Source organism: Solea senegalensis, linkage group LG13, assembly GCF_019176455.1.
Source record: "Solea senegalensis isolate Sse05_10M linkage group LG13, IFAPA_SoseM_1, whole genome shotgun sequence".
Taxonomy (NCBI): Eukaryota; Metazoa; Chordata; class Actinopteri; order Pleuronectiformes; family Soleidae; genus Solea; species Solea senegalensis.
The window spans coordinates 12,822,797-12,836,701 of record NC_058033.1 but is presented as its reverse complement, the minus strand read 5'-3'; the positions used below and the strand labels follow the sequence as shown (position 1 = coordinate 12,836,701).

General features: G+C 40.7%; 1 protein-coding gene across 5 annotated transcripts in view; it reads left to right on the top strand.

Moving 5' to 3' along the window:
* Window positions 1–6,411: 6,411 nt before the first annotated feature.
* Window positions 6,412–13,905, top strand: part of dscama (Down syndrome cell adhesion molecule a) — a 77,854-nt gene continuing 70,360 nt past the window's right edge. For 4 of the 5 annotated variants that reach the window (XM_044041861.1, XM_044041859.1, XM_044041860.1 and 1 more), the window contains exon 1: window positions 6,430–7,590. In XM_044041861.1, coding sequence (XP_043897796.1) covers window positions 7,548–7,590 — 43 coding nt within the window. In that variant the 5' untranslated portion in view covers window positions 6,430–7,547. Of the gene's footprint in view, window positions 7,591–13,905 lie in introns of all 5 variants that reach the window. The other variant, XR_006361571.1, reaches the window with a different exon arrangement.

Sequence of the window (13,905 nt, the reverse complement as noted above, 5' to 3'; positions counted from 1 at the left end):
GAATGACAGGCGACCCACCTCTTGTTTACCACATCTCTGGTCAAATCCCACTCTCAATTACGATCAATCCTACATCAAATTCTAAAAAACATTTTACATTACATGCACATTTTAATGAAAAACAGCTAGGGACACATGTTTTTGTTTCATATACTATTAGTTGTTAATGTTCCTGTTCATCATTAATGTTTAAACTACTTTTCTGACTAAGCTAATTGGTCACCGAAATGTGACTTTTAGATGTTAACTTTGATGTCGCTTTACTTTAGATTGTTTTAAAAATAAATATAATTTCACAGTGGAATCTACTAGTAGGTTAATAAATGCAAGTTTGTCCTGGATCTGAGCTGGAGTGACCCAGATCTGAATAAATAAAAAAAAATAAAAAAAGATTTCACCTTATCAAACACCGCCTCCTTTAATCAGCTAAATAAACCTGCTATCCTAAAAAACAAACGTTGAATTAGCCGTGGATGACCGTGCTGTGCACTCAGTCAAGACTGGACAGGAGAGCACTGAGCTGTGTGATGCAAAGTAGTCAATGACTGTGATCGATGTATGGATTTGCTAAGGTGGGCCGTCAAGGAATCTTTCCCTCTCCACTCGATTGGTCACGGCTTTATGAGGCAAAGTGATTATGAGGGGAAAAATAGTGTTTTTCAGCCCTGTCAACTGGGGCTCTAGCAAACATTAATTTAGTTCTCTCACTTAACCAGTGTGCATATTTGGACAGCAACTAAAACGTTGGAGTGCAGTCATTTTGTGAATATCTCTCTCTAGATCTAATTGGTACAGCTTGAATGAACATTTAAAAGTTAAAATAAATAATATAGCACAGAAAAGAAAAGAGAACAACACATGTGAGGGTTAGTTTTAATGTCATCTAATGTCTGGCAATAGTATTTTTGTTTTTCTCTTTTATGGCTTGTAAACATTGCATGGATACAGTACATTAACTCAGTACTAACACACACAGATAAAGGAGACCAAAAGTATTTGAACAAATATTGATGATATTATTGATTACATTTGACTTTGAACTTCTACAGTTTGAACATGCACATACTCAAAACTGAGATATCAATCATTGTGAATTGAAAGATGGTTTCCAGGTTGCTGTAAACTTTAGTTTTTGAGCTAAACCTTTGGCAAAGACTCGTTAAATAACTTGTCTGTCAGATTCCTATGACACAATAACAAAATGTTTTCGGTAAAAAGCTGCAGAGTTGACGTCAGCACACAGATGATACAGTTACTATGTCGTTTATGAGCTGCCTCTGAGAATTTTGTCCATTACCGTTTTTGTCGCTGTGGTTTTGGAAGCATAAAATCATTTCTTGTGAAAGTACCTGCAGTGGGAAGCTTATGGCACATAGCTTATTTTCAAGCAGACACAGCACTTTCCACCCTCTAATGGCGAGAAATTACTCTCAAAGGGAACACGATTTCTCCATTTCTTCATTCTGCAGACATGTCGACTCATTAAACTTGAATTGTGACTTTGTCTCACAATGTGTTCAGAAATTTATGGTTGGAGAGAAGGATTCAAAGATGATCTAATAAAATGAGGGTCTGCGGATGTATCTTACACTACAGTTCCTCTTTTCCTACCGCGTAAGTTGATTTGAATTATTCAGCAGTCTGACCCAGGCTGCAAAGCCCCCCATGTTCCTTATGAGTCTCAGATTGGGATGAACCTGCCATCATTGGTCATCTTTAAGACATTATCTCATATCTATTTTATTGGGCTCCTTAAATATAGTCAAAGTACTTGAGCGTTTTTGTTAATAACAGCTGTAAAGGTTTTTCCCCTGGGAATCCAACTCTTTGATATGTAGTTTAATGGATATAATTCCTTGTAACACTGGCTTTTTTTTGGAACTTGGTTTATTAAGAACAGTGAAAACATTCATTCTAACTGTGATGATGAGATGCTGCATTATTGTGGCATCCATTGAGCGATCACTCACTTACCAAATGGCTTCTTTGGTTTAAAACAATACTCTGCTCATGCTGAGAGACGCCAACGTCTTGTTTCATTCTCTTGATTAGATTCCACTGTACCACAACTGGTGTTGGACTCCATTACATATCAGTCTTGAACTCCATGTAAGTCGTGTGTTCGGAGTAATCGGCAAGTTTTATCCTTGAAGTAATCAAACCTTTTGGATGCTGTGTACCGTTTGTTGCACACTCTGAATGCTGATCACTTAATGTGACTATTTGTGAATATATAAAAAAGATGCATGACACGTTATTGAGAGATTGATAATTCTATCTTCTTTTTTTGGTATCTGAGTGCATGTGGAGTCATTGCAAGTTTACGCTTTTATTCGCGTTCAAAGCTGTGGTTGTTGTGTTGCAGAGCAAAGCAGGAGGATTTCCTCTCTGACAGCTCAGACAGGTCAAAGCGATGTTTGCTTTAAAACACAGCAGGATGTTTCGTGTGCTTCACAGCTCTGTTACCAGGTTCATGATTAGGGACAGCAGTGTTTACAAAATGCTGACATTTCATCCCGATTTTCATGTTAAGTTTTCATCTTCAGTTCATTTGAACACGCCGTTTACCCAACTCCACCTCATCTGCTGTCCTTGTGTGTTGCTCTAAATGAATGGTAGATGTAGCTTTGTGCCTGTTTATATAAATAATCATGTGATATTTGAGCAGCGTTACTCGTTGTTTTAGCGGGAAGAACACATCACACTCTCAGCAGGGGTGTCGAGATCAATTTCTCTAATATCCAGCAAGTGTCGACTAGCCATTTTTTACTTGAAATGCCACACCTTCTGTCAACTTGCTGTCTTTTTCTCTCTTTACAACCACTGTTCTACTATGTTTCAGAGATGTTTAGTTTGGTAACTCAATATGGACACACCTCTTTTGTCAATAAATGAATTATAGTAGCTCATCACCAGACATGGAAAGAGTAAATGAAATATTCTACTCAAGTAAAAGTACCACTATTTTGATAAAAGTGTACTGAAGTACAAGTAAAAGTTCTGGTCTAAAAGTAAAAATGTACTCAAGTAAAAAAAGTAGCTTGTTTAACATTTAGTTACTTTTTTAACACAGTTGGGGTTCTTTCTTGAGTCACATAAATCTCACATGAATTGTTTTTAATTGAAGGCAAACCTTTACAAATGAAAGTGCTGACAAAATGAAATATGTCGACACAAATTGTATCAGTCAAAATGGGTCAAAGGTCACAAATGGCCAACATTTTTTCTACTCAGTAACAGATGTTATTTAAGATGTAGCGAAGTACAGTACTTCAAAAAATATACCTAATTAAAAAGTACACAAAAGGTCACAAAAAAACCTACTTGATTACAGCATTGCGAGTAAATGTAATTCATTTACTTCCCACCTTTACTCATCACTAACTGCTCACAAGCTCTGTAGGATGTAATTCCTTGATAACTGTGTATTGCGGAAGTATTCAGTGTCATTCTGTCGATCCGTTTTGTCCAGGCTGAAATATCACGACAACTGTTATCTTTATGTATTCCAACAACAAAGAGGAGTTGAGAATGTCTCCTTGGGTGTTGTGATATCTGTTGCTGGCGATTACCACACACCTGTCTTTCAGCTAATGTCTGATTAGCTTTGCTTTGTAACAGATTTAATGAGCTATAGCCTTTGTGCCAGATCTGGAGGAGAGTGATGTTGTGTGATGTTTACTTTCTCACAGAAAAAGGCAGAAACGTGTCAGCCTTGACTGACCAGTTCTTGTAACAACACATACATGTATTCTCAGTAAAATGCAGCGTCATAAATCCACAAGAAGTCGTATGTAAATACAGCATGCAAGTGTCTCATTAGTACACAGTAATTAAAAAACATTTAAATCAAGTCTCTTTTATAAACCTTTATCATTCAACATCCACAGCTGTTTGATATTTAACTAACAGCCGTTATTACCGCACAACATATCATGGAGTTAAAGCAGGGATTAGAGAAATAGGGATTGAGCTCTTGTGAGTTATGGCCGTATTTTAATCCAATCTCTGTACCCCAACTATTCACTGGAGTGACACCATATGGCTGAGTGATTGGACATAACAAGACAAAACAAAAAGGCAATCAGGAGATGGATCAGTGCCAGGACAATTTATGTGTGTGTGTGTGTGTGTACTTGTATTTGTAACCTCTATGGGACCTTTTCTGGCATAAACACTGACCTTGTCAGGACCACTAGTCCTTATGGAGACCAAAACCTTGTCCTAATAAGGCAAATTTTCTATTTTCGGAGGAACTGGATATGTTTAAGGCCAAGATCTGAATTGTGGTTAGTTTAAGGTTAGGTATGTGCATTAACTGGTTATGTTTAATATTAGGGATAATACTTTGTTTACGCTTTCAAAATGAATGAAGGTCAGTGTGTGTGTGTGTGGATTATGGTTCTTAAACTTTTATTTTCTGGATTTTATTAAATTTTTTTTATGCAGATCATAGGTTGGATAAATGTGATGGTCTGCTAACAATATCATTAAGTTTTAAAGTGTAAGCCAGTCAGTTGATTTGATGAGTTGCCACATATACGAGGGACCTCTGAGTTTTTGGTGCTCTCTGTATTTGCAGGCAGTCTGGGAAAGTAGTTGAAAGTAGTTGATTGTGGCAGCGTTCACAGTGTATGATTTCTAGGGCTCTCATATGATTTGGAAAATTATATGAGATTGCGATTGATCACGTCTCTTCGTTTAAACACCAACGCTTGCAGTAAGTGACATTTAAAAGTAAAAGTCACAGAACTAGTATAGTACACAAATAATGCACATTTAATTAATACATACCATTGTTTTTCTTGTACGACTTAGTATGCATTAACAGAAAAACTAAAGACGGGATAAATTAAAAAAAAAAAAAGCAATCAATGCTATTCAAAGAAAACCATTCCTCATAATATGGTCCCACTCTTCTGTTTTACTCACAGTCCTGCAAATGACTGCACTTTCCTGTCTTCAACAGTGAATCTTCTGTGGATTCCCTTCTTTATATAACGTGCCAATTCATGTTTTGAATGATGTCCGTCATCCTCTCCAGTTGATGACAGTTTCATCATCACAGCTATCCGGTTGGCCAAAGCATTAGTTTCAACATGCTGTTTTGCTTTGACATAATTTGTTGCACGGCTTTAAAATGAGAGTTACTGTCAAGAACTCCATCAGTGGCTTCCTCTTCTTTTTAGAAATGGTAAAGTTGTATTCATGGAGGAAAAGAAGCAAAATGCACTTGCGAAGCAAGTCGAGGAAAAGGGAGGCGTGCGCGTCAGAATGAGTGTGGCACCCTAACTGGTTGAACAACACGCCACCGTCACTGCTGGGAGCCGAGGAGACTGACGGGTAGCGGGATCAGACAAAATCAACACAAACAAAAACATACTTTGTATACATCATGTGAGGAATAGTGTGTTTTCCTCCCCGCCGTCTTGGTTTTGGGTGGCTGGAGTCTAGTGATAATGATCTGTTTTATTTTGGGGGATGCTTGCCTGGAAGCCCATGCAGGGGCCAGACAGGCAGTGACAGGTCCTGCATTCCTGTGCAGAGCATGTTCATGTGGTGTCTGATGCGGACGCTAAGTCTAAGAGAGAGACACTGGGAGGGGGACTACAGTAGTATAGCCGGGCTTGCCTGCTATTCCAACGTAAATGGGCCATGCTAAATTCATACAGTCACATGGCAGCGGATGTCACTGCAGTTTCTGTCGCGTCTGTGCCAGCAAAATCTTTTCAAATTCCCACGTATAATGCAAATGTGATTTTCTCATCACAACAAAACATGGTCGCTTAAGATAGGAAGGGAACATTTACTGTCTGCATGCTGCCTTCAACGCACTTCAAAGAGTCATCAGTCATCATCTACTGCTTTATCCTCCACCAGAGGGTCGCGGGGGGTGCTGTGCCAATCTCAGCTATATCGGGCGATAGGCAGGGTACACCCTGGATAGTTCGCACTTCAAAGAGGAACACTGCAATTCAAAATAGACATTGTTTAGGAAGGTCACAACTAAGAATCTCCCTTTATCATGTCACTGCTTCAGTTTCCACACACTGCCTCCTCTGTTTGATTGGAGGTGAACACATGCAGTGTGGCTGTGTGTGGATGTCTGACATGGCTGCTGTTTGATGCCCCCTGGTGCATTGGGGGTGGTCGCTGCTTATATTTGTCAAGGTCAATTAATGAATGCAAGGGTTAGGCTGGCAGGATCCCCAAAACACCCCCAGGGCTCATAAATTATCCAGAAAACACATTAAAAGACAGGATGTGATCTCCTCCAATTAAGATAATTTAGATTTTCCCCACCAAATGCCTACATAGCATCCAGTCAGGTGTAGCCTACATCACTCCCTCTCCCTTCTCTCCCTCCCCCCTCAGCATCCTTTCTCCAGTCTGACACACCACAGCAGTAGCAGCAAACCATAGAAGGATGTCCCGCGTGGACTAATTCTCTCTTGCTTATGTTAATGCACAGTTCTCCCTCTCAGAGTGGGACACTTTGATGCCTCTCCTCAGTGATAAAACAAAAGAAAAAGGTTTTTTTTTCTGCCCCCTTCTCCCAACGCTCCTTCAGAGGCTCAGCTGTGCGCCCCCTCCACCTCCCCACCCCCTGCACCTTTAAGGCAATGGAGAGAGAGACCAGCGGCTGCGGAGAAGGAGGCAAGGGTTTATTCCACTGCGCTCTGAGGCACGGCAGGTTTTAAGCGCAGGGACCAGTGTGCGCAGTTTGTGTGTGCGGCAGCAGCGGAGGAGAAGATGCGTGTGCTTGTTGCTCGCCGGACGGAGAGAGGCGGCGAAGAGAGAATGAGTTTTCAGCGCAGCTAACAATCAACTCTTTGCGCTTTTTATTGCTTGGAGAAACGAAAAAAAGAAAATCCAACTTTTACGCATTTTTATTTCCGTTCCACCTGAGACGACATGATTGGCTCTTTCCCCTGCAAAGAATTCTGATTTGTTTCTCATTTATTGGTTATTTTTCTTTCATCTGGATTTTTGTTTTTTGTTATTTTTATTGTTTACGCGTAGAGTTGGGTTTGCGCACAGGCTGCTTGTCCTATATGCGTCTCAACCAGTCTCTGACTCAGCAGCAGCAGCGGCGGTGGCGGCGGCGGCGGCACAGCTCACCTGCACCTGAGCGCACCGAGCACAGCTCCCTCATGTTCCTCTCACAGCAGCGCTCCGACACTGGGGGACGACTGCACTAAGGCCCGGCGCGGCGCGGTGCGGTTCGGTGCGGTCAGTCCGACAAAAAGAGGGGGGGGGACGCACACAGTTGTGGATCATATACTTATCCCCCGCTGTACCAGGAGACAATCAGCAGCAGGAAGAAGCTTAAACCTCCTCCTCTTCATCTTCCTCCCAAACGTGAAGAATTGAGGGAGAAAAAGAGAGAGGGAGAGAAAGAAAGAGAGGAGAGATTTTTTCCAGCTCCCTTCCTTTCATTGCAGTTGACTTGTTGAAGGAAGAAATAAAAGAAAGCAATAAGAAGAAAGAGTGCGGGGAGAAAAGAAGAAAAAAAGCATAAGCTTGGATATTGAACGGAGCGGGGCATGTGGATATTGGCTCTCCTCTTTTCTCAGTGCATCTTGAATGGTAGGTGATGCGGTTTTGCACATTAAACTTCAAGTTTATCCCACAGGACAGAGGTTACCAATTCTTTCTAAAATTGTCTTCAAGCATTTCCTCTCTGAAGATGTGGATTCAGTTCTTTTTTTCCTCTGTGTGTCTGTTTGTGTGTGTGTGTGTGTGTGTGTGTGTGTGTGTCCTTCATTGAACGCAGGAACAGGCTGTTGCTATGTCCTGACACAAGCAGTGTGCATGTTTTTTTATGGGTTTGATACATTGAACATTAACAATGACATGGATTAAGTCAAACAACGGTGAAGCACTTGTGCATTTTAAAGATTTAAGTTAGTTTTGACCTTTTGTTAAATACGCACAGGGGGAGGGGGGGTGGTGTTGGTGGTGGTGGATGAAATGTAGGTTGAGGATATAGGTGCAGCCTGCAGCTGCACAAGCAACACAATTCAATAACATTAAAAGGCATTTTTTTTGTAGCTTTGTGTCAGGACAGAGCATTTTAGGCCTTACATGAAATTTCATAATTTGCTTCATTCATTTGATGTGTCTTGTAAGCAATCAACACTGCACTGGGCCTCATTTTCTAGCTGCATTTTCCTGCATTCCTTTTTTATATATAAATATATACATATATATATCAATATATATATGCTTGAGGTGCATAATAATCAATCCCATTTTCACATTTTTGGCTTGTGATAAAAATATCTCCTATTAGATCAATCTGATTTGTATCTTTTATTGACGTGCTCGTCTTGAGTTTGTTTATGATTTGCATTCACTCGGAACTATCCTTCATTTCATTGAACTGATTTTTTTTTCATACGCATGAAGTTGTTTTTTAATTAAAAAAAAAAAAAATTCCTTCACCAATAAGTATTTTTTTGTTGAAAATGTGCAACATATCCTGCAATTGCATAGTAAAAATAATACGTTAAAAACAACAAAAAGCATAGAATCGAATATGTTCTGCACTGTGTGAGTGTGCGTTACATGCTGTTCGATTTATTGAAGGTCCTCTAGAAAACAGGATTAAATAGGTTGGCTGTGGCTTTTTTCTGGCATTGCACCCGCCATATTAGAAGCACAGACATGGAGTCATTTTGGATTGGAAGAAAAAAAAAGACGAGCCCTATCACCCTTGTCCAAGTGCACATCTCGCTAAATATGTTGTTATGCACAGCAAATTTCTCTGTGTTTTTATTTAATTTTTGCATTTGGGGTTTTGCAGATTTTTTGCAGCAAATACATGAAGGTTGTGTAAGGAAAGGGGGGGGTCTGAGGACAACAGGGGGCTGTGGGGTAATGGGTGGGATGTTCGTGTGTTGGGGGGCAGAAATGAGCGCAAAAGAAAAATGGTGTATTTTAGAAGATCCTTTGAAATGTACGCGGAGGAAAAGGGTTAAACAAATCAAAAGTGGACACAATGTGAACTGAGTATAGATGACACGTCAAGCAAAGATGACACCCTTGTTTAAGGGTTCAATGAAAGCATTGGTTATTTATAGGGGAGAATGGAGTAAAAAGCAATGATGGTGGTGTAGCAAACAGTCCGTTCTGTTATCGAGGCGACACGATTTCATGAAACTGACGGGACGCTGATGTCCATTTCAAATCTCCCCTCAGTGCTGATGTGCCGAAATGTCTATTTGCTGAGCACGCTTTGCTTGTGAATGGCTTTTTCAGTCTCTTTGGTCCAGGCATTTGCAAAATGGCTGCTGCTAGAGACATCTACATGGAAACTTTGAATGGCAGCAACAGCACTCGTAATTGTGATGAATGCTACGTTTGTGCTCACTGCGGGTGCAGTGCCATTCATATCGACAGACGGTTCATTTGAGGCTGACCTTTTATTATTGATTCTGAGATTTAAATGTTGGTTTCGGGGCAGAAGCTAGAATGATCCGGAGTGCAGTATGACAATCTTTCTCTTTCTATTGTGCTGCTGTAGCGGAATTAAAGGGCCGGGGTTGTTGATCTTAAGCTGTAGTCGTTATGCCGCTTGTTGTTTGCTTCCATCGGACAGTTGAGCGAAGATAAGACTTAATGAGGAGCTTCAGTATAGGAGACGTATGTTGAGATAGAAAGGTGTAGCCTGACATGAAGGCTTTTAGGGCTCTGGTCCAGTAAAGGCTACTGAGGTTGTCTCTATGGAGACCAGGGTAATGAGTGTTGTTGCAGTGTGAGCTCTGCTTGAGCAACACTACATTTTCTGTTCAAGTGACCCTGGCAAACCATCCTGATAAATTGCAGTCATTTATTTTTTTACTAAGAAGGCATTATTTCAAGTCATTTCTGCTTTTTCAAATGCTTAATACATTTATTTTTATATCGGAATTCGCATTAGAGAGTAGTGGAAAATAGAAATAAAAAATTTTAACTTTTATCCTTCCCTTGAATTTGCCCTGCAGCTACACTCTGAGTTAGTCATGGTCATTTATGAATAGTCCCTATTGTCCGTTTTGCTCTGACTTGTCGTTTGCCAATTTGTGGACTAATTTTAAAGCTCGTCTGGTAGTAGATACACAACAATTCACTGGTGTGGCGAGAGTAAAATGTGCTGAGAGTTCACTGCAGTGGTGCTTGAGCCTTCTAAAGTGCTCTTGCAAAAGTGTCTATTAAAATCTAAATGGAATAGGAACAACATATTCCAGTTGTGAAGAGATGAAATTGGGGAAATGGCATAATGTTGTTTTTGCACAGCTACACCGGGAGGGTGGGGGGGTTGGGGATCTGACACATGCTCAATTGGACACTAATAAGCTGTGTAAATATACAGTGAAGCTCCTCAGTTGGCTTTTAGTATCACTCTGTGCATGTGTATTTTTAGCTTTCAGTTTAGGAATAGCGAGGGGCTGCTGGAGAGATGGTACCTCCATTTATTAAAACATTCACTAAGCATTTTCAGTATGACTTAACCCAGACATCAAACATGATTAATGATTATGCAGAATTTATTTCCCCTTGACATATTTATTTTTTTTCCAGTTCAGATCATAACATAACTGAACACAGCAAACTGTCTCTTATAGCTTCCCCAGGCTGAGCAGTCATTTTTACAGGATTAAAAACACAAAAAACACATGCATCTAAGTAAGTACCTGTCACGAGCAGTTATGCTGCTCATTTTTATGAGTAGTAAAACATGCACAATATTAACCCCAGTGAAGGAGAGGAATGATCAGCGAGACCAACTGGGTTCGTAATGAAAATACTAAATTCCGTATATGGACACTGTTCAACGGTGTGCATCCATATCACTTCACCAATTAAGCACTACTGATTGATTTTAATATCTGCCCGTAGTTTGCTAATTCATCCAGAGGGAGACATTTGTTGTGTAATTTCTTGTGTAGTTTCAAGATATGGGTCACACACCGGGCTGCTCAAAAAAGTGATCACACAAAAAGAACCTTTGATTTTGAAGAACATTTCATACATCTCAGGTAGAACATTCAAAGCAATTATATTTTAAAATGATATTAGGATCATTTCTATGAGTCTTTTATTGCCCTGCCCTAGTTACAATCCCTTGCACATCCAGTGACTATTTGAAGGGAAAGTGTTTAATGAATGTTTGCACTGAACGTGTCTGAACAGGCTTCACTAAATATGAATAATATGAATATAAACAGAATAATGCTCTCTTTTAGGAGGGAGGGATGATGCAGAGCCTCTTTTTCCTCAAACTTCTACACGTTCTTCCAGGTGTCAGGATTTTATTTCTCTCCATAAACCACCAAAAAAAAACACTTTTTTGGCCTGTCTTTTCCACTTAATGACTGTGCATTGAAATATTGGAGTCGCTGCATTGTTTTGACCAATTACCAGCAGTCAAAACAGCCCAGCGTAGAGGTCAGATTCAGGCCAGTGGGAAGAGGGCCTGGGCAGACTACTGTCTTCTGGTATACATCTGTCACTTCACATAGAGCCAATGACGGGCTGACAGAGACACCGCAACACACATCGGCCGACAGCAACTGAGTTCAGCGTTTCTCTTAACATCAGCATAACACTCCTCGGAGAACCCGCAGATAACCCACACACACACGGGAAGAACATGCAAACTCCATGCAGAAAGGCCCTTGTTCTTCTTGCTGCAAATGCAAGAGTGCTTATAAATTTAAAAACCTATAATTCATGAACCAGGTTATTTTAACAATGGCGTCTGTTATTTCTGTTGAAATTATGCATGAGGCTTAATACCAGAAGGTATTACTGACACATTGTGATGGTAAGCACTCTCGCCTTGCAGCGAGAAGACCCGGGTTCGAGCCCCGGTTGGAACAAGGGCCTTTCTGCATGGAGTTTGCATGTTCTCCCCGTGTGTGCGTGGGTTCTCTCCGGGTTCTCCGGCTTCCTCCCACAGTCCAAAAACATGCAATGTGGGGATTAGGTAAATTGGACACTCTAAATTGACCATAGGAGTGAGTGTGAGAGTGAATGGTTGTTTGTCTCTAGTTGTGTGTGGCCCTGCGATGGTCTGGCGAACTTTCCAGGGTGTACCCCGCCTATCGCCCGATGTAGCTGAGATTGGCACAGCACCCCCCGCGACCCTCTGGTGGAGGATAAAGCGGTTAGATGATGACTGACTGACTACTAGCTTTAGGATTTGTCATTGCCACCGGGTCAAGATTTTTGTGTCACTCCACTGTGTGCGCTTGAACCCGAGCTTGGCTGCTCAAACAAGAATAGACTCAAGCATATGTTAATGGGTGCACATTGAACTGTTATAGGTTTCATTTAACCCAGGCCAGAGTGCTTAAGGAGATGCTAGTGTTCAGTGAGGCAGAAAAAGAGGAGGAAAGAGCAAAGGGGACGATGGACACAAAGAGACAGTTTGTGTTATCAGCCTGATTTTCCACTCAGAAACTAGCCTATTTTAGGCACTTAGCAATGCATCAGACATTTATACTGTTGGACACTGATTAGGACGCAATAGTTTTCATGTCACATTCAAAAGGACAAAGTCAAAGCTTTTTTCTTATTATTTTGTCCAGTAAGTTCACATTAAGTGAGAGATGTTGACGCCCTTTTACATGTGTTTAGTGTGGATACATGAAAGAAAATAAAAGTGTGATTATTTATTAAATGTCAACATTTTCAGTGGCATTAAAGTCATACTTTACAGCGTATTTTAAAGCAGTTGCCATGTCTGTTTATGTTTTCTTCAGCATTGTTATAGATGCTGGCTATTTCAAATCACCTGGTTAACACAATGGCAGAATCTGTTTTACACAATCAGTGACCAGGTTGTGTGTCCCATGTATTTCAAGATTTGAGTTTGCAGTGGCATCACATGGATGAATGTACATTATTAGAGTATTGGTGGACCATATGTTTCGGTGTCTGTGGACTGCAACAGTGACGTAACACCATGATAATTAGTTGTGTTGTCTGTGTCTGAAGACTTTCATTATAAAATAGGGCAGTAGGTTAATGCTTTGGCCGCACAGGTACAGCAAGACATAAGCCAAATGGAGCTCAGGATATGCTTAAAATGAAGGCCCTAAACAGAAGTAAATATCTAACATGGCAGACACAGTAGAGATGTAGCACCAGACAACTGTATGTTATATTTAACTCAACTAAAACACAGACTGATGCTTGTTCTCCATTCAGACTCGTACAATGAGAGCTTGGGGCTGGTTTGCAGGTGTAGCACAGCTAAGGTGACCCACTGCACACTGCACATGTTTAAGAGCCGAGGAAGCCACTGTGAGACGATTCCCTGTTGAGTTTGTGATTTCTTCCGAGATCGTGATGAATGTAGTTATCATGAAGCCAAGCAGATGAAAAGCCAGAGGCAAGAAATGCAGGCAGGATGAGGGGGCTTTCTCCAGTGTCATCTGCACATTATGCATTATTATACACTGACAATTTGTGACAATAATGTGTGTTTACTGGCAGATGCACATTTGCATTCATTAAGTTCTGTGAAAAGCGCAAACACAGTGACTCCCAAGATCAGTTTGGGGTTGATTATTATACATCTTTTCTACATTTATGCAGAAATCCTTTTTTTTTCCATATCTAGTGTGAGTTGGCTAATTTGTCAAGTAGTGTTGTCTTAACCCCCAGAGTGTGTATTTCTGACAAAACTGCAGCAGTAGCATTATGTACATTAAGATACTTTTGGGAGAGCAGGACGGTGATGGAGGTGATGAAACTGTTGCATAAATACCCCCCCCCCCACAGAGACTCAGCCTGGTGGGGTTTCCTCATGTGTTTGATGGTTGTAGACACCTGTCTGCATGCACACAGTCATCAGCTCATTACAACATGTGCCCAGTTTAATATTGTTTATGCATCTCCCTGAGAAAAGTA